The 25,825-nt window shown below is 46.2% G+C and overlaps 1 protein-coding gene across 2 annotated transcripts in view; it reads left to right on the plus strand.

The window, feature by feature from the left end:
* Positions 1-303: 303 nt before the first annotated feature.
* ano5a (anoctamin 5a) overlaps positions 304-25,825 on the plus strand; it is a 190,768-nt gene continuing 165,246 nt past the window's right edge. Inside the window, exon 1 of one of the 2 annotated variants that reach the window (XM_078549527.1) lies at positions 304-884. In XM_078549527.1, the coding sequence (XP_078405653.1) occupies positions 806-884 (79 nt within the window). In that variant the 5' untranslated portion in view covers positions 304-805. The remainder of the gene's footprint in view (positions 885-25,825) is intronic. The other variant, XM_078549526.1, reaches the window with a different exon arrangement.

The following is a 25,825-nucleotide window of genomic DNA, read 5'->3' on the forward strand; positions in this document are numbered from 1 at the left end:
AAGGTACAGATAGCTCTAGTGGGGGTGGGGTGGGGTGAAGGGATCGAAAAAGGCTAAAAGGTAGAGATAAAACAATGGATGGAAATACATTTAAAAATAATGGAAATAGGTGGGAAAAGAAAAATCTATATAAATTATTGGAAAAAACAAAAAGGAGGGGGAAGAAACGGAAAGGGGGTGGGGATGGAGGAGAGAGTTCTAGATCGTAAGTTTGGTACCATAGCCACATACATGAGAGGAGCAGTTGTTCATTTTTAAATTGTAGCTTGTAGTTTAGTCATTTGACGGTTGAATTGGTAGCTATGGCTCAAGAGAAGACAAGGATCTTTTTTGTTTCAATCTGACTGGCTCCACCACCGGTGTACAGTGGCAGCTAATAGAGACTTGCCCCATGCTTGCAGAGTGGTTCCCCCCTTCAATGCTATATCTCACCAATTGTCTCTCTCTCTCTGATGGAGAGAGATGCCTATGGTCCTTTGTGGCCCAAGGCTAATGATTTATGAGGTGCCTGAAAAAGAACATTTGCATTATTATTAGGAATCCAAAACTTTTCCACCAACTCCTGAGAAACAGGCTTTTGTTTTGTTTTGTTTTGAACGTGTCTAACGTCTCTCTGTGGCATCAACACTGGTGCGAAACCAGCTGCTGCAGAATGACTGTCGATCACTTGGAATCCGCAGTACTGACATTCTGCCGATTGAAAAACGAACGGGGACCATCCCTTTAAGGCACACGTCAAGAAAACTGAATGTAAAGCAGCCGCGGGGAGACAAGAGTTGAGGGGCAGCCGGCAGCACCCGTGTGGATGGGAGAAATGAACCCGTTCAATGGCAAAAAACAGGAGACTCTCATTGAAATGTCTTCCACCGGAGAGGAAACAGGAGGTAAGTTTATTTTCTTTCTTTCTCTCTCTCTCTCTCTGTCTCTTATAGATGTTGGTGAATCTACAGATTACAATTCAGGGTAAAGCGTTGGGCGTGGGGATGGTTAGTTCTCCACAGGCACAGTGTTGCGCTGTTCGAGCAGAAAGGGCAGAAGCTCTACTCCCCACTGCTCCCGGGGGTAATGGAGCCAGGAATCGGAGATTGTGATCAATTCAGCTAACAGTCTAGAGTGGGAACTGGAGGGCGTCTTCTGGCCGTCCACTTTCAGGGAATCAGCTGGTGCACATCAGTCACCGCTGCCTGGTGGCTTCAGGCTCTGGGAACTGACACGAGTGAATTTCGCTGCTGTTCATTCCACCTGACCAGTCCCTGCCAGGGCTCGGCTCCGGCCAGATTGAGGCCCTTTTTCACCTGTGGGTCATCTATTCTGAAAAGGCTTTCTCCTCCACCCTAAGGGGCCACGAGGAAGGGATGATGTTTGTGCTTGGGGGGGGAGGGTGGGAGGGGAGTCGTGTTGAGGGGGCCAGAGAGACTGCGGTGAAATCTCTCAAGTTTCATCCACCCGGGTGGATGTCTCGATTCCTCCTCCCGAATGGCGGCAGAGAAACACATTCCCTCCGCCCGGCCGTTTTACACCCCAGGTCCACATAAAAATGCCGGTGCTGTGAGGCCAGTGAACTGGACAATTCCGATTCTTCCCTTTTGGACATGGGAGGCAGCCACAGAGATTGATGGGGAGAGAGATAGAGAGAGAGGCGGGGCACGCACAGCCTTTCAGCAGTTCGAAGAAAATCCTTTTAAGGAATGGAATATTTAAAGTTGGTTCTCTGTCTGTTTTAGGGCGATTGGTGCTTCAGGCTGTTGTGCTATTGTGCACGGAATTGTCAGTGTCTGATTGTGATGGGAAGGGTAAAATCAATGAGGTTGTGTACACCAGTTCTTCACTTGTGGGGTAGAGTGGCAGTAAACCTCATTTAACCCTCAGTAATGCTCACTCATTGAGAATGGACCCATCTCTGCTGGAAACCTGCGTGCTGGGAGCAACTGTGTTTTTGCCCAAGTTGAACTCTCAGAACGTGACAATATGCAGCAGGTAATGACAATTCATTAAATCCATTCCTTAGGTCGTGGTGGCCGTTATATTCAGACTGTTCACAACCCTCTGTGCAAATCAGGGTTTGGCTATGGTTTTTCAACCAAGTGGCAGTGTTGGCTTGTAAAATGACCCCCTCCCCCCCCCCCCCCCCAAAACCCTCAGGGTGAGTAGCCCTTTAAATCTGGAGAGTCAGAAAAATAAATTTTGTCCAGTAAAGAGGTTGTTGCCATTGACTCTATTGAGAGATTGGGTCAAAAATGTCATTATCGTTGCAGTGATCACAACCCGACTGTCTCATAAATAAGGAACCAAGCTCTGGAAAAGCTCATAAACTGGGAACCATATAGATACTGTGAATACAAGAGCAGGTCAGAGGCTATGCATTCTACAGTTGCTAACATGCCCCTGATGCATCCAGAACCTATGAAGTACAAGACAGGACTGTGATGGAACACTTCCCACTTGTCAGGTTAAGTGTGGCTCCAACAGCATTTGAGCTCAACACCATCCAGGACAAAGCAGCCTGCTTCATCAGGACCCCATCCAGCACCATCAACACCCACTCCCTCCACCACCACTGCACAGTAACACCATGTGTACCATCTACAAGATGCACTGCAGCAACTTACACAGCCTCCTTCGACAGCACCTTCCAAATCCGCAACTACTACCATCTAGAAGGACAGGGCAAGCAGACACATGGGAACACTACCACCTGCAAGTTCCCCTCCAGGCCACTCACCATCCTGACTTGGAAATACATCACCATTCCTTCACTGTCGCTAGGTCAAAATCCTGGAACTCGTTTCCTAACAGCATTGTGGGTGTACCTACACCACAGGGACTGCAGCGGTTCAAGATGATGCCTCACCACCACCTTCTCAAGGGCAATTAGGGATGGGCAATAAATGCTGGCCTAGCCGGCAACACCCACATGCCATAAAAAATGAATAAAACAAAACACCCAAAGGAGAGTCTTACAGGGCTTTGTTCTGGATGATGTGGAGCTTCTTGAATGTTGTTGGAGCTGCACTCATCCAGGCAAGTGGGGGTAATCCATCATACTCCTGACTTGTGCCTTGTTGATGGTGAAAAGGCTTTGGGGAGTCAGGAGGTATTGCCCATCCCTAATTGCCCTTGAGAAGGTGGTGGTGAGGCATCATCTTAAACTGCTGCAGTCCCTGTGGTGTAGGTACACCCACAGTGCTGTTAGGAAGTGAGTTCCAGGTTTTGACCCAGCGACAGTGAAGGAACAGTGATATATTTCCAAGTCAGGATGGTGAGTGGCTTGGAGGTAGAGTCTCACTGTAGAACTCTGACCGTTCTTGCAGACACTGGGTTGAAATGGCTGGTCCAGTTCCGTTTCTGGTCAGTGGTAACCCCCAGAATGTTGATGGGCAATTCAGCAATGGTAATGCCATTGAATGTCAAAGGGAGATGGTTGGATTCTCTCTCGTTGGAGATGGTCATTGCCTGGCACTGTGCAGTGTGAATGTTACTTGTAATGTTGCCAATTTTCAGCAGGTCAGCTTATTTTATTTTCTGCTTACTTCCAATATCTGAAGAACATCCAACCTGAGATTAAACTGGGTCATCTATCAGGCAGGCAGAGTGGCAGCCAAAGAGGGCATTTGGCGCCTTGCATAGACTAATTATGGGCCTTATGCCTGATTCAGGACCCTGCGGGGAAATTGGGATGCCCAGGCATTAGACCATAAGACCATAAGACATAGGAGCAGAAATTAGGCCATTCGGCCCATCGAGTCTGCTCCGCCATTCAATCATAGCTGATAAGTTTCTCAACCCCATTCTCCCGCCTTCTCTCCATAACCTTTGATCCCCTTACCAATCAGGAACCTATCTATCTTGGTCTTAAACACACTCAATGACCTGGCCTCCACAGCCTTCTGTGGCAATAAATTCCATAGATTCACCACTCTCTGGCTGAAGAAGTTTCTCCTCATCTCTGTTCTAAAAGGTCTTCCCTTTACTCTGAGGCTGTGCCCGTGGGTCCTAGTCTCTCCTACTAATGGAAACATCTTCCCCACGTCCACTCTATCCAGGCCTTTCAGTATTCTATAAGTTTCAATCAGATCCCCCCCATCCTTCTAAACTCCATCGAGTGCCAACTCCATTGGCATAGACCTGCTTTCATCCATGAGGGTCTCTCTCTTTAGGGTTGCCAACTGTGATTAAATATATTCCTGGAGGTTTCATCACATGACTTGCCCCCACACTGCAGTCATTAGTTGCTGACACATCCATCCTTGTGACACACTGCCTTCCTACGCAATTGGAAAACATAGAGACTCATTACCAATTGGATGATACTTAACAATCAAGCAAGCAGCCTTTTGCAAAAATAAGTCGACAGAACTTTCTCTGTGTTCATCAGCTTATACAGCTCCTATTGATGCTGCTATATAAATGCAAGTCTTTGTCTTTTCAACAATTTGAGAGTGTCTAACTTATTGGGATTTAGAATGTTTTGTGTTTTTTTTAAAAAAATCATCTTTCCATTTCTCTAATTTATATCTCTAATTCACAACTCAGCTTCTAAAGTTAATTGTGGGTGGTTGAGACTTAAATGATGGTACACAGTATCATGTCTGAACATGCTGGACTAGAAAAAAACAAAACAAGCTCTACTTTTCCATCAATAAGCAACAACAACTTACATTTATATAGCACCTTTTTTTAAACATGTTCCAAGGCAATTCACAGGAGCATTATCAGGCAAAATTTGACATCAAAATATATATGAGATATTAGGACTGGTGACCTAAAGTTTGATCAGAGAGGTAGGTTTAAGGGAGCATCTTAAAGAAGGATGTAGAGTTAGGCAGCTAAGGTAGCTGAAGGCATGGCCACCAATGGTGAAGTGACGGAAATTGGAGTGGCACAGAATTTGGCCATTCTGGCCCATGCCGTTGTTTAAACTCCACACATACCTTCTCCTTGTTTATTCTTTCATGCAATGTGGGTATCACTGGCAAGGCCTGCATTTGTTGCCCATCCCTAGTTGCCCTTGAACTGGGTGGCTTGCTAGGCCATTGCAGAGGGCAGTCTAAGAGCCAACCACATTGCTGTGGGCCTGGAGTGACATGTTGGCTGGACCAGGTAAGGATGGCAGATTTCCTTCCTGGAAGGACATTTGTGAACCATGGGGTTTTTACAACAATTGATAGTTTCATGGTCACCGTTACTGAGACTAGCTTTATAATTCCAGATTTTATGAATTGAATTTAAATTCCACCAGCTGCTATGGTGGGATTTGAACCCATGGTTCCAGAGTATTAGCTTGAGCCTCTGGATAACAAGCCCAGTGACATTACTGCTACACCACCATCTTCCCCAAACCTTCATCTAACCCCATCAACATATTCTCATATTGTCAGTCACACGATCATTATAGCACAGGAGGAGGCCATTCGGCTCATCGAGTCCATTCCAGCTCTCCATAGAGCAATCCAATCAATTCCGTTTCCCTGCTTTATCTCCCTTAGTGCTGCAAGTTTATTGTTTTCTGAAATCATTGATTGTCTCTGCTTGCACCACCCTCTAGGCAACGAGTTCCAGGTCATTACCATTTTCTTTTTAAAAAATAAGTTCTTCCTCAAATTTCCCCGTCCCCTGCATATCTTGGCCAAAAACTTACATCTTCGACCTTAATCCTTGTATCATCAGCTAATGTGAACAGTTTTCTTTGTCTACCTTATTTAAACCTGTTATAACCTTGTGCACCTCTAGAAAATCCATCCCCCCCCTCCCATCTCCTTCGCTCCAAGGGGAATAATCCCAGTTCATCCAGCCTAAGTTTATAGCTAGAAAGTGTGTCCATAAGGTTTGACCAGACTAATTTTCTATAGTAGTTACTAAGTTAATGAGAGCGAATATTGCAGCAGGTCCAAGACAGAAACTGGCCTCAGCTAGCTGGTTTCATGTTGTTCATAACAGTGGGAGAGTTTTCTTTTTTACAAGCAGTCTATTTTCAGTACTGATGCACCCTTGCTTTCAATGTGTTGTAGTAACTTGAGGGTAAATCTTGTAACTTTCCCACCCTGGGATGGCAAACTTGCAAAATTTTATCCTGTGTATCCTGAAGAATGTTGTCGCCTTCCAGCTCTGACCTTCATCAACTCCGGCAAGTTTTGGTTAGCCCTGTTTCTATTGGACTCTCGGAGGTGGAGAGAAATTCTATCCACTGACAAAAGCTCTTGGGTACGTGTTTCAGTTGGTCTCGTATTGTACTGTAGGTTGTTTTGAAGCTGTCGTTGATGGATAATCGCTTGGTGTTATTATTGTTGATGGATGGTGTTAAAATAGTAACTGTGCATCTGTCCTTTTTCCAAAATAGATTCTGAAATGAAACTTTTTTTTAGAAGGCTGAGCTTCCTAATGTACAGTTAGACACTCTTATGTAACTATTTAAAATTGCTTTGACATACCTAAATGCTTGATGCCTTAGAGTTCACAAAAGGTTAACGCCCAGTTAAAAAATCTGGTGTATTCTATTATGGCTGTATCCCAAATCTATCTGAATACACCTATCCTTTCCTTAGAATTTACAACATAGAAATGGACCATTCAGCCCAACAGTCCATGCCAGTGTGTATGCTCCAAACAAGCCCCCTCCCACCCCTGTGCATGTCACCTTGTCAGCATAACCCTTTTTTCCCCCCTGTTCATATATTTATATAGCTTCCCCTCATTCTATTCATCTCAACTGCCCCATGTGGTAGCGAGTTCCACATTCTAACCAACACTCTGGGTAAAGAAGATTTGAGGATGTAATCAAACGTTTGGTTAGAAAGATGGGTTTTTAAGAATGATTTTAAAGGTGGAGCAGAGAGTATAGGCAAAGGATATTAGGAAATGGATTGCAGAGCTCTCGGTATTGCTGGGGTAGCAGGAGGGAGGGGTGCACAGAGGACTGAAGGGTGTGGCAGTGAATATAAGGCTTTAGGAGGTAAGGTTGCCAACTGAGATTAATTGTATTCTTGGAGGTTTCATCACATAACTTGCCCCCCCCATGCTCCAGTCATTTGTCGGCCAACACATCTATTTTTGTGACACACTGCCTTCCTACAGCAACTGTAAATCAAAAAGACTCATTAGCTAATTGGATGATACTTGGCTGTCAGCCAAACAGCCTATTTTCCCGCATCTACCCCACCCCACCCAACCCAATTTCAATATTTTTATATCTGGTAAAGATAAATGTTCAAAGAAAATGTATATTTTTTAATGTCCCAACCATTTTCCTTCAAGATTGCACACAGCAGTGTCCTGGGGATTGATCTTCAATTCATGGTCACTCCAGGCCAGTCCTGGAAGGTTGGCAATCCTATTAGAGGCTGCAGAGATGTGTTAGAGGAATCTGAAGACTAGTGAGAGGATTTTAAGTTTAATAAGTAGCAGGCCTAGGAGCTAATATGGATCCACTATGACAGGGGTAAAGGGCAAATGGAACAGGATGCAATCATCTGTGTTTTGGATCAGTTGGGAGTTTCTGGATGAGAGGAGCCCTGTGAGGAGGGCATTAAAGAGTTCAAGTCTAGAAGTGACAAAAGCATGGAAGTAAGCAGCCTTGGAGTGGATAAAATGTCAGATTTTTAAAACTTTAATCTGTATTCCAAACTCAAGTCATTTATAAATATCAAAAAAAGTTGTGGTCCTAGCACTGAATCTTGGGGAATGCCAAAGCTTACTATCCCCCAGTCTGATAAATAATCATTGACCATGACTTGCTATTTTCTGTCCTGAAGCCATTTTTAAAAAACATCTAAGCTGACACATTCCGTAAGTCTGAGTTTTGGTAACCAGCCTTTTTATGTGATACGTGTCTTGGATAGTGTTGAGCTTCTTGAACGTTGTTAATGCTGCCCTCCTCTAGGCATATGGAGGGGATTCCAACACACTCCTGACTTGCGCCTTATATGTGTTAGAAAGGCCTTGGGCAGTCGGAGGATAAGCTGTCCACTGCCAGATACCAAGTCTCTTACCTCTTGTAGCCCCAATATTTATGTATTTCTCTTCAATAGCGACCCTGAAGATATAAATGGTGGGTATCCAATGATGGTAATGTTATTGACTGCTAGGGGTAGAAGATTAGACTAAAAGGTACCAAAGTATAACAAGATTTATGTGATTCTATTGGCAAATTGAACATAGTAACTACATCCCGAAGCAGATATCTATGGGGGCTAATCTGAAGCCATAACCTCCTGAAATAACAACTGAAAAAAGCACTGTGGTAGCACAGGATAGAGATGTTTTATCTTGGATCGAACTTAAAGCTATTCATACAATAATTTGTGCTAATGCATTTTGTGATTGGCAATGTTGAATGTGCCACGTTCCTTGATCAGTTTACTTGCTCCAGATTTGCTGGCAGATTGACTGGCTAATTTATGGCAGTAACACTGGACCTGAAAGTGAACTGGGATCTGGGCAACTATCAACAGGTATGTTGTTGAAGAACGGTCATACGGACTTGAAACCATTAGGCAGAATTTTACGGCCCCGTTTCGGCAGGGACGGGGCTGTAAAATGTGGCGAGACATTATAAACCCCATTGACTGCAGCGGGAATGTAAAATCCCGCTGCAGTAAAATTTCGCCCATTAACTCTGTTTCTCCCTCCGCAGATGCTGTCAGACCTGCTGAGCTTTTCCAGCATCTGCAGTATTTTGCTTTTAACTTATCAACAGGTATTTGATAGAAGATGATCAGATTGACAGACACATTGGATGTAATCCAATGCTCCCCCGGCTGTAAGTTTGGAGACAGGGTGTCATTTATTTGGATACCCCTTGAAAACCCCGCCGTTTTCCTGCCAGTGCCAGATTTAAGTTTGGGGTGGGAAGACTTCCCGCCCAATGCTAATGCAGTTGCTGGCCAGGAGGGGTTAGGGAAGCAGGAGGCCCCAAGGGGGTCCCCCGTTCAAAGGTGCTCAGTGCTGGATAAGGACCTGGCATCACAAGGGGGGCAGCCCACTCATCTCCCCTTCCCTCTCTTTCAGCTTCCTCCTGCTCATCGGTCAGCAACCCACCCCTCCCCTTTACCTCCACTCAGCCCTCACTCCCCTGTGCCCTTTGCTGATCCTGATGAAGCCATTACTGGCAGCAGCCACCGCTCCTGGTGGCACTGATGGCCAATGGAGAGCTCTCGGCCTCTGAATGGCCAGCAGCTCTCAGAGTTGGATTTCCGTCCCCCAGGGTCCTAAATCCCGGGGAAGATCCGTGCTCACCAGTTAAGTGCCTGATGGGCTTTTAATTCTGGTGGGCCTTTCCTAACAGAGGGAATGTGGGTCTCCAGTCAGTACTCCAGCTGATTGGGCAGGACCCTGATTGCCAACTTTAAATTCTGCCCATTGAAAATAAAACAAGGGTTGAAATTTGGATAGAGTGAAAGGTGATTGAATTTTAGAATAGAACCTTGAGGTTGAAAGAGAGAAGATTCCCCTTTAGTCTGTTTTCCTGTTGCTGTATTTGATTTGTTTTTCCTCAAGATACTTGTCCATTTGCTTTGAGCGTATCCAAGCTACTTGGTTTTACAACCATCGTCAGTAAGAAGTTTGAATATATATGAAATAGGTGGACAGGAAATGACCAACTGGTCCAGCAAACCTGTTGCATATTCATGACGATGAGAGAATCATGACTAAATGCTTCCTCCCTCTATCCTTCCCAGGGAGCTGCATAATCTCCTGGGAGAAGTAAAAATTCAGAAAAATAACCCAAGGCCATTGTTAGCAGATTTCCCATTGTTAAGTTGCAATGAAGTGTTAGTGCTGCAACAATAACCCTCTCATGATTCAGGTCTGAGGAGTTTCTTGAACAATGTACTTTGGCTAATAACAACTGTATTTGTTTTATACAACTGTCCATTAATGTTGCATTAAATTGTGAGCAATTCCCTTATGAAGTCCCATTCAAGCTGGTCAGACTTGTCACCTTTCACGGTCAACATTACAATTAATGAATATCCGATTGTCCTGAGAGCATTTAGAGAACAGGTCTATTCTTATGTTATCTGGCTACCTTGGGGGCTGTTCATACTCATATCATAAACTGTACATTCTGAAAGGATATTAATATGTCTTAGTAGTTATTGTTCTTCTTATCTGTAAGTGGTTCATTACCAATCATCATAATCCCAGCTGCCTTGTGGCCTTGCATGTTAGTTGTGGGTCACCCTAGCAACCAGTCCCTGGCAGAATTTTCCATTTGATGTGCGGGGGGTCGGGCCCCACACATCAGTGTGTAAAATGACGCACGGTGATGTCGGGCGAGCATCCTGATGTCACCACGCGCCATCGCGATATTTCGCTGGGCGGGCGCAGGATGAAGTCCGATGCGCACCTGCCATTAATTAACAGGCCACTTAAGGCCCTTTAGTCTTCAATTGACGCCGATTTTTCGGGGCCCGTGCGATCTTTGGGTCGGTGCACGGGCACAACAGGTAGGCAGGTAGGAGACATTTGTATTAACCTCATCCATGGGTGGGATAAGAGGGCTCAGTGGGGTCATGAATCTGCTTTATGAAGTATTTAACATTGAAAGTTTTTCAAACTTGCCTGTGTGATCTGCAGTACTTCAGAACGCATCCCAGCTGCTTAGTCTGGACTCTTAACCTTCAGGTCAGCACTCTGCAGTGAGGAATCTTTTCCGGGCCTGCAGGTTTCAGGAAGCCTTCTCTTATCCTGGGAATGGAGGCAGTTCCTCTGAGGAGGAAGGGAGGGCTAGAAGTGGGAAGAGGCCAGGAGTGCACATTCAGCCTCCAGGGGAGCCACCTTTGGGAGGATAGGTGCAGGCACAAGGGGCGCAGGGCCAAGAGGTAGTCCAAGGTGGAAGGGGCCACAAGACGCCACTATCCTGCTGCCAGGGTTTACAGGCGGCGAAGCAGCTACCTCAATATGTCTGAGGTGCAGTGCCGAAGGAGGCTCCATCTCTCAAGGGAGACAGTCAACACTATCTGTCAGATGATTGGCCCTGAGATCTTCCCTAACTGTGTGGGTGGGCACCCCATGCCAGTGGCTCTGAAGGTCACAGCTGCCCTCAACTTCTATGCCACTGGTTCCTTCCAGGGCTCGGTGGGTGATCTGTGCCATGTCTCCCAATCAGCTGTCCACACTTGCATCAAGCAGATCACAGATGCTCTGTTCAGGGGTGCATTGACCTTCATCCACTTCCGTTGGGACCAGGCAAGCCAGACACAGTGAACCAGAGGCTTCGCAGCCATTGCTGGCTTCCTCCGCGTCCAGGGTGCAATAGACTGTACACATGTGGCCATCAAGGCGCTAGCAGGTGAGCCCAGTGCCTTTGTCAACAGGAAGGGCTTCCACTCCATGAACGTGCAGATAGTGTGTGACTATTGGATGCTGATTCTTCAAGTCTGTGCAAGGTACCCAGGCAGCTCCCATGACGCCTACATCCTCAAACACTCGCAGGTGCCGGGGCTCTTCAGTGCTCCAGCCCGGTTGGATGGATGGCTGCTGGGTGACAAGGGCTATCCCCTCAGAAGATGGCTCATGACGCCTCTCCACCATCCAAGAACAGAATCTGGGCAGCGCTACAATAGGAGCCACGCCTCCACAAGGGCTATGGTGGAGAGAACCATCGGTCTTCTCAAGTTGCGCTTCTGTTGCCTGGACCGCTCAGGAGGCGCACTCCAATACCCCCAGATCGTGTCTCGGTGATAGTGGTTGCACGCTGCGCTCGCCACAATCTTGCGCTGGAAAGTGGGGACGCTGTGGACGATGAAGACCTTGACACAGTGTCTGTGGCTGCACACGATGAGTCCAGCAGTGAGTCGGAGGATGAGCAGGCACAGGGAAATGCTGAGGGGGTAGATGCTGACCCGGGACCACTCCAGGGAGGCAGGGACACCCGGGATGCTTTAATCCAACAAACCTTCAGCTAACACAACACAGATGGATCACCAGGACAAGCCTGGGCTGTAAGTTCCATACTTAACGCCAAAGTGCAAAATCTGCCAGGTCAGCAGCACTAACTAAGGACCTTGTAAATAAAGCTGAAAGTCCAACAAATCACTCATTACACTTTTGTCAAACTTACATATGCAGAAGAAACGAGGCACCCTCAGCCATGGTCACACATCTGTATTTAACGTGTGAAGCGAAAGAACTTATCACAAAGAGAAAACAATAGCGTTAACAATCAAAAAGAAATCATAAGGACCTCATCTTGGGCCAACACAAAAGCATCACTGAGAAACCCGTGGTGTGCCGAAGGTGCCTTATGCTTTCGTTTACAGGTGCTTCATCTTGGTGCTGCCCCATCGCTCGGAGTGGCATCTGAGCCAGCCTGCTGACTCTGCTGTCCTGTTGGCCTTGATGACCTTGGCAGTCGTCCTCTGGCCTGTGGAGCCTGTGCTGGCCCCGCCTGGGAGGGAGCTACCAGTTCCGCAGCTGGCATCTCCCCAGTCGTCTCAGCCTCACCGGATGATACTGTCACTGGAAGAGGGGCGGAGGAGCTGGTGCCCTCATCTGGAGCGCCCTGAGAGGAGCCTGCAGAGATGACGGGCAGCTGCTGCGCTGCCATAAGGTTGCTTTGGACCTCCCTGTTCACCTTGGGTGGATGGGCAACGAGCTGGGAAGCTTGATGCCCACACCATCTCCCACATTGGCAGTGACCAGCTGAGCTCATTGCTGATGTGAGGGCTTGCTGGTCAGAGTGCATCCCCAGGAAGCCCTGGCGGGTCTCCTAGAGTAGGCTCTCCATGAGAGTTGCCACTCATTCCATGGAGGACGCTTGGCGCTCGGACATGTGGCTCATTGCTTCGGCGAGCGTCCACGTGGACTCCTCCATCACAGAGACCAAGCCAAGCATAGTCTCATGTATCACCCCCAGATGCTCCCACACACCCAGCCATATTTCCTGTACCTGCTGCATCGCAGACGACTCCAGAGGCACATAATCAGGAACCAACTGAGCATGTGCCTGGTCCCCTGCAGTCCTCCGACTGCTGGCGCCATGGGCACTCTCTATCTCTGCCAGCTCCTCCAGCGAGTGTGAAGTGCCCTCACCTCTGTGCCCCAGGACACTAGCCGATGTTCTAACTCCCACCGAGGTGCTAGTATCTGCGCTGGTTCCTGCCTGGCAGAGATGGTGAGACTTCAGGGCTCTCAGGTGTGAGAGGGGGCCTCTGCTGCTGCTCCTCCTGGCCCTGCTCCACTGATGCTGAAAGGAAGAACAAGGACATTGAATCAGTTAACGTGGGGACAATGACAAAGTGCATCCCTGTCCCCCCGATCATTATGCGCTCATCCTTCCATAAGCAATGGTCAAGCCATGTTGCAAAATTAAATCATTTAACATTCAGCACTGCTATGGCTGTTGGAAGAACAATGCTGACCTCACTGCTGGGCCATGGCACCCCAGCCTCACTGACTCCAGGGGACCTGGGCGCATGGCGCCTCTCCAAATCCAGGGCCTCCTACTCAAACCAGCTGAAAATGGCTAACTGTGCCTGGCCGCCACCAGTCCTCACCCGCTCTGCAGCATTCTGAGCATTCTTCTCCTGAAAAGGAGAGAAGAGCATTGATTAGGGCAAATTATACCTGGACTCTCTTCATGCACGGCCAACCCCAACCAGAGTGGGACATATCAGGGCTCCAGTGCCTCCTCACCCCGCTGCTGCCGAACACTCTCACAAAGGTGCTAGGCCTGTTCCCCCCTCCACTTGGACACATGCTGCCTACATCACATTAGGCACCACACGGTATATCCTTCCATAGCAAGGAGGCGCAAGCATGTGGAGCGCAGAGGGGCAGCAGATGGTTCGTTGCCACGCCACCTTGAAGCTCCCCTCCCAGCATCTCATCACCCTGACTTGGACATGTCCTGGAGTTCTGAGTCTGCGCCTAGGTGCAGCTCCTCCAGGTTGCCCCCAAACCAGTCATGTGGGACTCAGATCAACACATGCTGCAGGGGAAAACTCATCTCCTCATGACCCACTCAGGCTGACCTCAGCATGGGCACTATCTGCTTGCCTACCCAGCAAAGGAAAAATGCCATCAATGATTCAATGTAGTCACGACACTGAGACTTGGAGGCCGGCCTCCAGAGGGGATGGCTACCTGCTGGGTTAAATACCCAATGCCAACATGGTACTCACCCTGCCAGAGCCCAACAAATCGTTGAAGTGCTTGCGGCACTGGATCCAGGTGCGCCGCACCACATCACGGGAGCTCACCACCTCCGCCACCTCCTCCCAGGCAGGTTTCGTCATGTGGGGGGGCCTCCTCCTCCCATCCTGGGGGACCAACACCCCCCGTGGTGCACCTCGAGGGCAGCAAGGCAGTCATCAGAAAAACAAGGGGCGCACTGGCCCCCCGCTGGCCTACCCTCCAGCCTGGCCTGCTCACCTGAACCCCTCTGCTGCGGCCTAGCACTGGCCATTGTGGGCAACCTACAAAAGGCTGCCAGGCATTCTTTTAAACAGACCGCTGGGTCACCATCGAACCCGGTGGTCTGTGCACGCCTGCCGCCGCCCACACACTCCCGCTATCCTCGGGAGTTGGGAGATACGCTGGGCGGGCCTTAATTGGCTCGCCTGTGTAAAATGGCGGCGCGGACCTGATCGTGGGCAGCGATCGGGTCCGCACCTGCTCCCGCTCTTCCTCTCTTCCCCCCGCACCCTGCCCCACCACCGCCCCCCCTCCAAATGTAAAATTCTTCCCCAAGTGTAGATTTGAAACTTAGTCATTTTTTGCACATTTTGGCCAAAATGCTGAAGCAATGCATGCTGGGATACCTGACCATTGAAATCACTTAAAATACTCTAACAGGTAATAAGGGGAAAAATAACCTGGAAGATTCTTCTCTGCTACCACTTGGGGATTGAAACTTACCCAAGGGATCACGTTGGGAAGAATTTTCCGGTTGGTGAGTGGGGCGGGGCCCGCTCGCCGACGCGTAAAATGACGCATGGTGATGTCAGGTGGGCGTCCCGACATCACCACGTGTCATTTAGATTGTCAGTTGAACTGTCAAAGGTCTATTCAGGCCATTAAGAAAGTATTTAAAGTTGTTAAGAATGCTGCCCATCCAACCTTAAGGTTGGCGGGGGCGCAGGTGAAGAGCCCAGGAGGCCTTTGCATTTTTCATAAAGCCTCATCCACGGGTGGGATGAGGTTTCATGAAGAGTTTATTCAGCAAATAAAAATTTTTGAATAAGTTAATGGACATGTCCCAGCTCATGTGACAGTTTCACATGAGGGGACATGTCCTTAATATTTCTTTTATCTTTAGTTTAAGTTATGAAAAATTTAATTAATCTCCCTGAGGCACCTTTTGTGCCTCGGAGATTTCTGGGCTCTTTTGTGCGCATGCAACAAGAGCACAGGCCCCGACTCAGGGAATCCAACCTCCCCCCACCCCCTCCGCCTCCCGCACAGGGAGCGCACAGCACTTCCAGGTGTGCGTCACACTATGTGGACCTTAATTGGCCCATCTACGTAAAATGGCGGCGTGCACCTGATCGGGGGCGCCGTTCGGGTTCCAGCTCGCTCCCGCCCGCCCCTGCACAACCCCCCCCCCCCCAAGATGGGAGGAAAATTCAGCTCATTAGAAGTTAAGCCTTTACAGATATATGATGTGATGAGCATCCCCATCAAGAAGCAGTTCAGCTGCATTGAGCAGGTAGTGTGGGGAGTTATGAGTCAATGTTATTAATTAACGAAGTTAAATAAATTGGAAAGATTGCTGGTCCATGCCAGTCAGTACATCATCTGATTTGTTTGTGATTGACTTCTCGTCCTCAGCAGTCTAATGACTAAGTGTCTTGTGACAATTGTCAGCTGTGGTACAGTTGGTAGCTCTCTCACCTCTGAGTCAGAAGCCTGTGGGTTCAAATCCCACTCCAGCAATCTAAGGAAGCACTGCACTGTTTGAGATGTTAACCTGAGATCCCATCCACCACCTCGCAGGTGGATGTAAAAGATTGCAGGGCACTATTTCGAAGAAGAGTAGGAGCGTTTTCCCAGGCCAATATTTATCCCCTCAACTGACGTCACAAAATCAGATTATCTGATCGTTATCTTATACTGTTTGTGGAATCTTGCTGTGCACAAATTGGCTGCTGTGTTTCCCACAGTGACTACACATCAATGGTACTTCATTGGCTGTAAAGCACTTTGAGATGCCTGCTGGTCATGAAAAGCATGATATGATGTGCATGAAAGTGCATGTCTTTCTTTCTTTTACGTACTTGCCTTCTATTTGTTCATTTTGGTGGAAAAGCCCGTGGGGGAGAGATTGATCATTTATGAGCCTCTTCCCTGGACAGAAAATAGGTAAAAGAACAAACTTTGGACTGATTTGGGCCCGATGTCCCTGGATAGGTGATGGGCACAAGCAGCTTGTTGCAAAAAGCCTTAAGACTATTTTCAGGATATCCTCGGACTGAGTTTGTCATTGCGTTTGTGCCACTGGTTCTGTTTTATGTGTCTTATGCCTTAGAGGTATGCAGAGATGACTCACATCAGGCTCTGTGTAAACAGGACTTTATTACATTAAGCTTTTAAAATGTCTCCAGTTACAAGTTTCCTTTCAGTTTATTTTCTCTGTGACCACAGCGAGAGTCTTGACTAACAGCACATAACGTAGAAAACAGTCAACAGACAGACACAATCCAAAGCTGGACAATTGAACACATCACTAGCAACTAATTTATACCCCAGGGAGTATGTGTTATTTGCACATTTGGAGTTGGTTTCCCCATTCTCAGCAACTTTTTTCTCGCTGAGATTAATGATCAAAAGGAAAAATATATATTACCTGATTGCAAAAGAAAAATAAAAGCAAGCTGAAGCAGCTAATGAAAACTCCATACTTGAGTAATTTGTGTTTCCTTATTTGCCGGGACAGGGCAGTTGGTTAACATGCAATGGTTCAACTACACAGATCCAAGTTCCTCTGTTTGGAGGCTCCAAAAAGTAATCTGCAGGATTCATTGAACTACAGTAAAATACATTTGCCCTAGAAGCTGCTTCAACAATGACCTCCCTTCCATCGTAAGGTCAGAAGTGGGATGATTGCACAATGTTCTCCATTCATGACTCCTCAGATACTGAAGCAGTTCATGTCCAAATGCAGCATGACCTGGACAATATGAAGGCTTGGCCTGATAAGTGGCAAGTAACGTTTACGCCACACAAGTGCCAAGCAATGACCATCTCCAACAAGAGAGAATCTAACCATCACCCCTTGAGATTCAATGACATTACCATTGCTTAATCCTCCACTATCCACGTCCTGGGGGAGTTACCATTGACCAGAAACTGAACTGGACTAGCTGTATAAAAGTTGTAGCTACAAGAGCAGGTCAGAGGTTAGGAATCCTGTGGCGCATAACTCAACTCACCTCGTGACTCCCCAAAGCCTGTCCACTGTCTACAAGGCACAAGGCAGGAGTGTGATTGGAATACTCTCCAGTTGCTTGGATGAGTCCAACAACACTCGAAGCTTGATACCGTCCAGGACAAAGCCGCCCGCTTGATTGGCACCCCATCCACAAACATTCACTCCCTCCACCACAGATGCACAGTGACAGCCATGTGTACTATCTACAAGATGCACTGCAGAAACTCACCAAGACTCCTTAGGCTGCACTTTCCAAACCCACGACCGCTACCATCTAAAAGGGCAAGGGCAGCAGGCACATGGAAACACCACCACCTAGAAGATCCCCTCCAAGCCACTCACCATCTTGACTTGGAAATATATCACCATTCCTTCACTGTCGCTGGGTCAAAATCCTGCAACTCCCTCCCTAACAGCACGGTGGGTGAACCTACACCACAGGGACTTGCAGCAGTTCCAGAAGGCAGTTCAGCACCACCTTCTTCAGGGTAATTAGGGATGGGCAATAAATACTGACCTAGCCAGCGATGCTCACATTCTGTAAATGAATTTTTAAAAAGTTGGGGTGTGGCAAAAGTTACATAAATCACGTTGGGCTATGACTTCTGAGCTTCTGGTTGTTGTAATTGGAGGGTACCCCAAATTTGCACTGGGGAACCCACCACCCTCACCCCCCTGCCCCGAAAGTCCCCAGGGAAGGATTGCCCTGCAATTGGGGCCATCCAAATTACAATTGCAAACTTTGGATGGTTCTGACTGTCTTACAGTCATAGTTACCTGGGAAAAGTTACAATTAAAACCACTTCTAACTCCCGTGTAACTATAGCACTGGCCCGCCTCTACCACCCCCCGATCAACTGCCCACCAGCCCCCCGCCAACTCACCACCCCTCAATCCTAACCACTTACCTTACAAACTTACCTTCTCACTGTCTTCTGAATGTGGCTGGACCTCTATATTTACCTGCTTTATGGGGGGAAAAAGGGGGCATGACTTCCTTAACACCGACTCACCAGCCCTCGACTGAAGGCCTCAGGCGCGTGCTGCACTTCACAGTCCACACCCAGCCTGAGTCGGAAGAAAAAAGAGCAGCTGGATTTCCAGGTATAAATCCAAGGGCGAGTAGCAATCCCACTCTGCGGAAGTTCAGGCCCATTGCATCACATCCTTGTCACCTTTTACAGACGTTGTCCTGTGATTTTTTTTTTTGCCTTTTATTTTGTGTAGCTGTACATGAGCATGAATACATGTTTTCAAAGAAAAAAATTGTTATACTGTCCTTGGTGTGTTCTCGTTTGATTACATGTTATTCTGGGGGGGAAAAAAACAGTTTATATAAACGCCTTTCATGACCTCAGGACATCCTAAGTACTTTACAGTCAATGGAGTATTTTTTTGAATTGTAGTCACTGATGTAATGTAAGAAACGTGGCAGTCAATTAGCACACAAATTAAGATCCCACAAACATGTGATAATTACTAGATCATCTGTTTTTTTGGTGATGTTGGCTGAGGGGTAACTGTTGGGCAGGACATATTTTGTCTAATTAAGTAACGCACTTAAGTGCAATTTTCACTTCCGTGTCAGTACATTAGCAGCCAACTCAGCAGGGTTCAGCCATATTTCAAATGGTCATAGATGACTAAGATTTCAGGAAATCCTTTTTGTGTAACTGAGTTTGATGGAGATATAGTGATAGGACAGGCTAGAACAGACTGGGCACCCACTCACTGGAAAGAGAGGACCATCAAGAAAGACAAAGAGCAGGAATAGACACTTTTTTTGAGAGTCTGTGAACAACTGGTTAGTGATTGAAACAGAAACCACCTTTATATTTAAGCATAGGTCAAACAGTTGAGAATGGGGATAAAGGGATCAGGAAACAGAGCAGGCTTTTGGCATTGGAATACGTCATGTGAAGAACATACACTTAGAGTGGTTGGTAGTGGTTGGACCTAGCTGTAACCTCTATGAAAAATACACAAATCCAAATCAAATTGGTAGGAAGAGGTGTTTTGGAATATAAGTCTAGAATATGCTGAAGAACATAAACACACGAATGTTAAGAGTTCACTTGAAGTTTATATCCTCTACTTCAACAGGTTAACATTGCAGACTAATTTTGTAAGGTTTATTTCTATGGAATAAATTTTTATTTACAAAAGTCTTAAGTTGCATTAAATGCCAGCACCTGGATCGACATTTAGAAGTGCACAATTGAACCCTAACAGGTCTATTTTTAATATTTTTAAGATCACTAGAGCCAATTTTCTCCCCATCAGTGTAAATGAGAGAGTGCGCTTTTGGAAATACCAGCTCATTTTGAATGCCCTTAATCCCACCTGTAGATTTAAGTTTATGTATGTTGCACAGTCTCTTGTGCCTATATTGGACTCTGTGGATTAATCTACAGAACAGACAGGAAACTATTCAACCTAAATCGCCTTCAATCCAAAACCAACACCATTCCAACCTCAGTCATTGAGCTTCAGTTACAGGGGATTTGTGTGTGCTTACTTAGAAACTGATCTCTGGGTCATTGCCGACTCCTTCTCCAAACTATATGATAAAATGGGCCTTTCACTAAACACCCAGAAACTTAAGTCCTCTTCCAACCATCTCCCACAGCAAAACATCTCCCCTCGTTGATTAAGCTCAATGGCAAGATCCTGGAAAATTAGGACCAATTTCCGTATCTTAGGAGCCTCCTCTTGACAAGGGTAGACATAGATGATGAAAGATGTGTGTTCTATAGATTCTGGAATGATTCCTGCAGATTGGACAGTAGCAAATGTAACCCCATTATTTAAGAAAGGAGGGAGAGAGTAAATGGGGAACTACAGAACTTTTAGCCTGACATCAGTAGTAGGGAAAATGCTGGAATCTACAATAAAGGGCGTGGTAACCAGACACTTAGAAAATAATGCTAAGATTGGGCAGAGTCAACATTGATTTATGAAAGGCAAATCATGTTTGACAAACCTGTTGGGAGTTTTTTGAGGATGTAACCAGCAGAATAGATGAGGTTAAACCAGTGGATGTGGTGTATTTGAATTTTCAGAAGGACCTCGATAAGGTTTCACACAAGAGGTTAGTAAACAAAATTAGAGCTCATAGGATTGGGTGTAATATACTGGCTTGGATTGAGAATTGGTTAATAGACAGACTAAATGGGCCATTCTCAGGTTAGCAGGCTGTCACTAGTGGGGTACCTCAAGGATCTGTGCTTGGACCCCAGCTATTCACAATCTTATATTAATGATTTAGATGTGGGGGCCAAATGTAACATTTCCAAGTTTGCTGATGACACAAAGCAAGGTAGGAATGTGAATTGTGAGGAGGATGCAAAGAGGCTTCAATGGAACTTGGACAGACTGAGTGAATGGGCAAAAACATGGCCGTTGGAATATAATGTGGGAACAATGTGAAGTTATCCACTTTGGTATGAAAAATTTGCAGAGTATTTCTTAAATAGAGGGAGATTGGGAAGAAACACTGGACACAATCTTAGAATAAGGGGTTGGCCATTTAGGACTGAGATGAGGAGGAATTTCTTCACGCAAAGTGTGGTGAATCTATGGAATTCTTTACCCCAGAGGGCTGTGGAGGTTCAGTCATTGAGTATGTTCAAGACAGAGATGGATGGATTTCTAGATATTAAAGACAGTGTGGGAAAATGGCATTGAGATAGGTCAGCCATGTTGAGTGGCAGAGCAGGCTTGACGGGCTGAATGGCCTACTCCTCCCATTTCCTATGTTCCTATGAAATTCATCTTCACCGTCAATGAGTCTTTGATCGACTGAGGAAGAGAGTATTTGAGGACCAGGATCTAGAACGTAAGATTAAATTCATGCTTTACCGAACAGCAGTGATCCTCACATTCCTATATGCTTCTGATACTTGGGTGAACTACAGCAGGCATTTCAAAGCAATGAAAAAGCACCACCAGCGGTGCCTTTGCAAATCCTCCAAATCCTGTGGCAAGAAAGGCTCAACAGTAACATTCTCTCCCTAGCCGACTTGCCCAGCATTGAGGTGCTAAATCACTCAAAACCAGCTCTACTGTTTGGGACATCTCGTTTGTATGCCTCCAGACACCAGAAACAACTGTTCTGTTCAGAACTCAGTCACGGCAGGGGATTCACAGGAGGATAGAGGAAAGGCTTTGGTGATGCGCTCAAAACATCCCTGAAAGAGGTCAAACATATCCACTGACTGACGGGAGACCCTGGCTTGTGTCCAACCAAAATGGGGAAGGTTCATTCAGGAAGACAACAAGCCTATCAAGAGACTTTGTCAGCGCTGTGCAGGTACTGCTCTGAGGGAGCACACAAACCTCCAAACAATCCATCTACCCAACTTTTCATGAACCACCTGCATGTGGTAGAGTCAGCAGATCACGCATTCAGCCATCTCGGAACAAGTCACCCTTGATCCCAAGGGATTGCCCAGGAGGACAAGATATTAGACCTGACCCAGATGGGAATGTTGCCTGTGAATGTGGGGGTGAAGTAAATCAAGAGAGCCACATTGTATGCTGTCATGGCCTATCTGACATATATTCCTGCCAGCATTTTGGTCCTTCTAGCAACTGCTAAAAACCTTTTGAGGTCGAGGGTGAGTGGAGGAAACTTCTTTCTGTTTCTAGATATGTTCCGAGTTCTTTCCGAAATGGGAAATGGGCTCCATTTCCCAACACCAGCATCACCCAAAGGAAAATCCATATGGGTGGATATTAGGATAAAAGCAAAAAAACTGCGGATGCTGGAAATCCAAAACAAAAATAAAAATACCTGGAAAAACTCAGCAGGTCTGACAGCATCTGCGGGGAGGAACGCAGTTAATGTTTTGAGTCCGTATGACTCTTCAACAGTTCTGTCATACGGACTCAAAACGTTAACTGTGTTCCTCTCCGCAGATGCTGTCAGACCTGCTGAGTTTGTCCAGGTATTTTTTATTTTTGTTTTGGGTGGATATTAGGTTGAGGGCCTGACTGAACTCGACTGTGATGCACTTTTTATGGTCAAATATTCTGTGAGCATCTGTTGTCTGGACCCATACATGAAGAATTAGAGATAGATAGTATGAAACTATGGGCAGAATATTGCGCTCAGCATGTGGGTGCATGCCCGACATGCCCTAGCATAAAATGATGCGGAATATTTTGTTCGGGCGTGCGCCAACTCCAGTGCATGCCAGCTGATAATTAAAAGGCCTATTGAGGCCATTAACAATCAAATTAAATTCAAATTTACGCTTCCTGTCCAACCTAACTGTTGGTGAGCAGGTCAAAAGGCCTTTACATTTTTTTAGGAAGCCTCAGTGGGATGAGATTTCTTAAAGCAAATAAACAATAAATAAAACTTTATTTTTGAATTAAAAACATGTCCCGCTTCATGTGACAGAGTCACATAAGGGGACATGTTTTATTAAATTTTTATTCTCTTCGTTATTTTTTTTAAAAAAGCGCTTCAATCTCCCTGAGCTAGCTCTGTGCCTCAGGGAGATTGAAGCGCTCTTTATTGCGCATGCGCGAAATACACACTAGGCCCGGCTTACCCCCCCCTCCCCCCCGCCCGCACAGGAGGTGCTGAGCGCTGCCTCTCGCGATCCACGCAGGGCGGGCCTTAATTGGCCCACCCATGTGAAACTGCGGTGTGGAGCAGATCCACCTGCCCCCGCCAAGGGCAAAATCCTGCCCTATACCCCTGTATTAATCAACGCCTTCTGGACAGGGAAAGTGAAGCATCCAGTACCATATTACTCTTTAGCAAATCCCATCTTTTGATTGTGTTACTGCCGATAACAAATTGCTGTCATCAGTGGGTTGTGTATGTGTATTTGACACCACATGAGTAGACAGACTGTTTGTTTTGTGTTCACATCTTTTAAACTGTCTCTCGGTATAATAGCCATAGACTGGAATTATTCTGATTATGTCAGGACAAGGTCTTTAATCAACTGATGTTCCAATTCAAACCCCAACATTAAAAGCGACACTTTTCGCTGGAGCTGCTCTTTTTAAATTGCATCTGACAGATTGAAATATCGTAAATTATCCAGTTTTATTTGTAAGACATATATATTTACATTTTGTAACGGTGGAACTTGTTGGGTGCATCTGGAATGACGGGAACATCAATTTGATTGTTCTGAATTTTTGTAACTTTCAATTTCTGTTTTATTCCAGTGAAGTAATCCCTGGTGTTTCTTTATAACCTTTCAAGTTTTAATGACCATAAATAAATAAAATGTGTGCACTCGGGATGGTAATTTCTCTTTTTATTCTGTTCAGGGTAAATGAATATATTTAATCCCTAAATTTAACAATGATATCAGATACCGATCTAAATCAATGGACTGAAATAATTGGGGATAATTGTGCTTTTATATTTCTTGCGAAGTGAGCTTTAAAGTGCTTTGTGTGTTAAACACAGGCTTGTTTCTCATTCTAATAGATCTTTGTTGTTGCTTAACTGCTTGTTTCCTGTCTGTGCCGCAGCAAATCTAATGGGCTGAATATTTATTATGGTCACCGAGCATTTTCTGACCCCGGGTTCTGTCTCTGACATTAAATTGTAGATGTATCAAATTTTTCTTCATGAGGAAGACCGAAGATGCCAATTTGCATTCTCCACAATAAAGCCTGTTTCGTTGAGGCTGTCACCAACTGCTCAGTCTGAATCAGAAGGTGTAAAGACTTGGGGCAGCATTTTCGGGTCGGCGAGCAGGGGCGGGGCCCGCTCGCCGACACTAAAATGACACGCGGTGACATCGGGCGTGTGTCCCGACGTCATCGCGATATTCCGTTCAGCGGGCGCTTGCCTGAGTTGGCTGCACACCCACTGAAATGTCAACGGCCGATAAAGGCCATTAAGAAATCAATTAAAGCAGTTAAGAATAAAAATACCTGGAAAAACTCAGCAGGTCCGGCAGCATCTGCGGAGAGGAACACAGTTAACGTTTCGAGTCCGTATGACTCTTCAACAGAGCTAAGTAAAAATAGAAGAGAGGTGAAATATAAGCTGGTTTAAGGGGGGGTGGGAGAAGTAGAGCTGGATAGAGGGCCAGTGATAGGTGGAGATAACCAAAAGATGTCATAGGCAAAAGTTCAAAGAGGTGTTGAAGGTGGTGATATTATATAAGGAATGTGCTAATTAAGGATAGAAAGCAGGGTGAGCAAGGTACAGATAGCCCTAGTGGGGGTGGGGTGGGGTGAGGGGAAATAGGCTAAAAGGTAGATATAAAACAATGGATGGAAATACATTTAAAAATAATGGAAATAGGTGGGAAAGACCAAATTTGGAGAGACCAAACGCAGACTGGGTGACCGCTTTGCGGAACACCTTCGGTCTGTCCGCAAACATGACCCAGACCTCCCTGTCACTTGCCATTTCAACACTCCACCCTGTTCTCATGCCCACATGTCTGTCCTTGGCTTGCTGCAATGTTCCAGTGAAGCTCAATGCAAACTGGAGGAACAGCACCTCATCTTCCGACTAGGCACTTTACAGCCTTCCGGACTGAATATTGAGTTCAACAATTTTAGATCATGAACTCTCTCCTCCATCCCCACCCCCTTTCCGATCCCCCTTTTTTTCCCCCAATAATTTATATAGATTTTTCTTTCCCCACCCATTTCCATTATTTTTAAATGTATTTCCATCCATTGTTTTATCTCTACCTTTTAGCCTATTTCGATCCCTTCCCTTCACCCCACCCCCACTAGGGCTATCTGTTCCTTGCTTGTCCTGCTTTCTACCCTTAATTAGCATATTCCTTAGATAATATCACTACCTTCAACACCTCTTTGTCCTTTTGTCTATGACATCTTTTGGTTATCTCCACCTATCACTGGCCCTCTATCCAGCTCTACTTGTCCCACCCCCCCTTAAACCAGCTTATATTTCACCTCTTTTCTATTTTTATTTAGTTCTGTTGACGAGTCATGCGGACTCAAAACGTTAACTGTGTTCCTCTCCGCAGATGCTGCCAGAACTGCTGAGTTTTTCCAGGTATTTTTATTTTTGTTTTGGATTTCCAGCATCTGCAGTTTTTTGCTTTTATATTAAAGCAGTTAAGAATGCTGCCTGTCCAACCTTAAGGTTGACGGGCAGGCAAAGAGCCCAGGCGACCTTCGCATTTTTCATGGAACCTCATCCACGGGCGGGCTGAGGTTTCATGAAGTGTTTATAAATTGAACAAAAATGTTTAAAAAAAAATTCATTGTCATGTCCCAGCTCATGTGACACTGTCACATGAGGGGACATGTCTTAAAATATTTTCTTTCCTTTATTCAGCCTTTTAAAACTTAAACTAATCTCCCTGAGGCACCTCCATGCCTCAGGGAGATTTCTGCACTCTTTCGCGCACAGGCCCCGACTCAGGGAATCCCCCCCTCCAACCCGCACAGGGAGCACTTAGCGCTTCCGGGCGCACGTCACGCTGGGCG

This window comes from Cetorhinus maximus, chromosome 9, assembly GCF_964194155.1.
Source record: "Cetorhinus maximus chromosome 9, sCetMax3.hap1.1, whole genome shotgun sequence".
In the NCBI taxonomy this organism is placed as follows: Eukaryota; Metazoa; Chordata; class Chondrichthyes; order Lamniformes; family Cetorhinidae; genus Cetorhinus; species Cetorhinus maximus.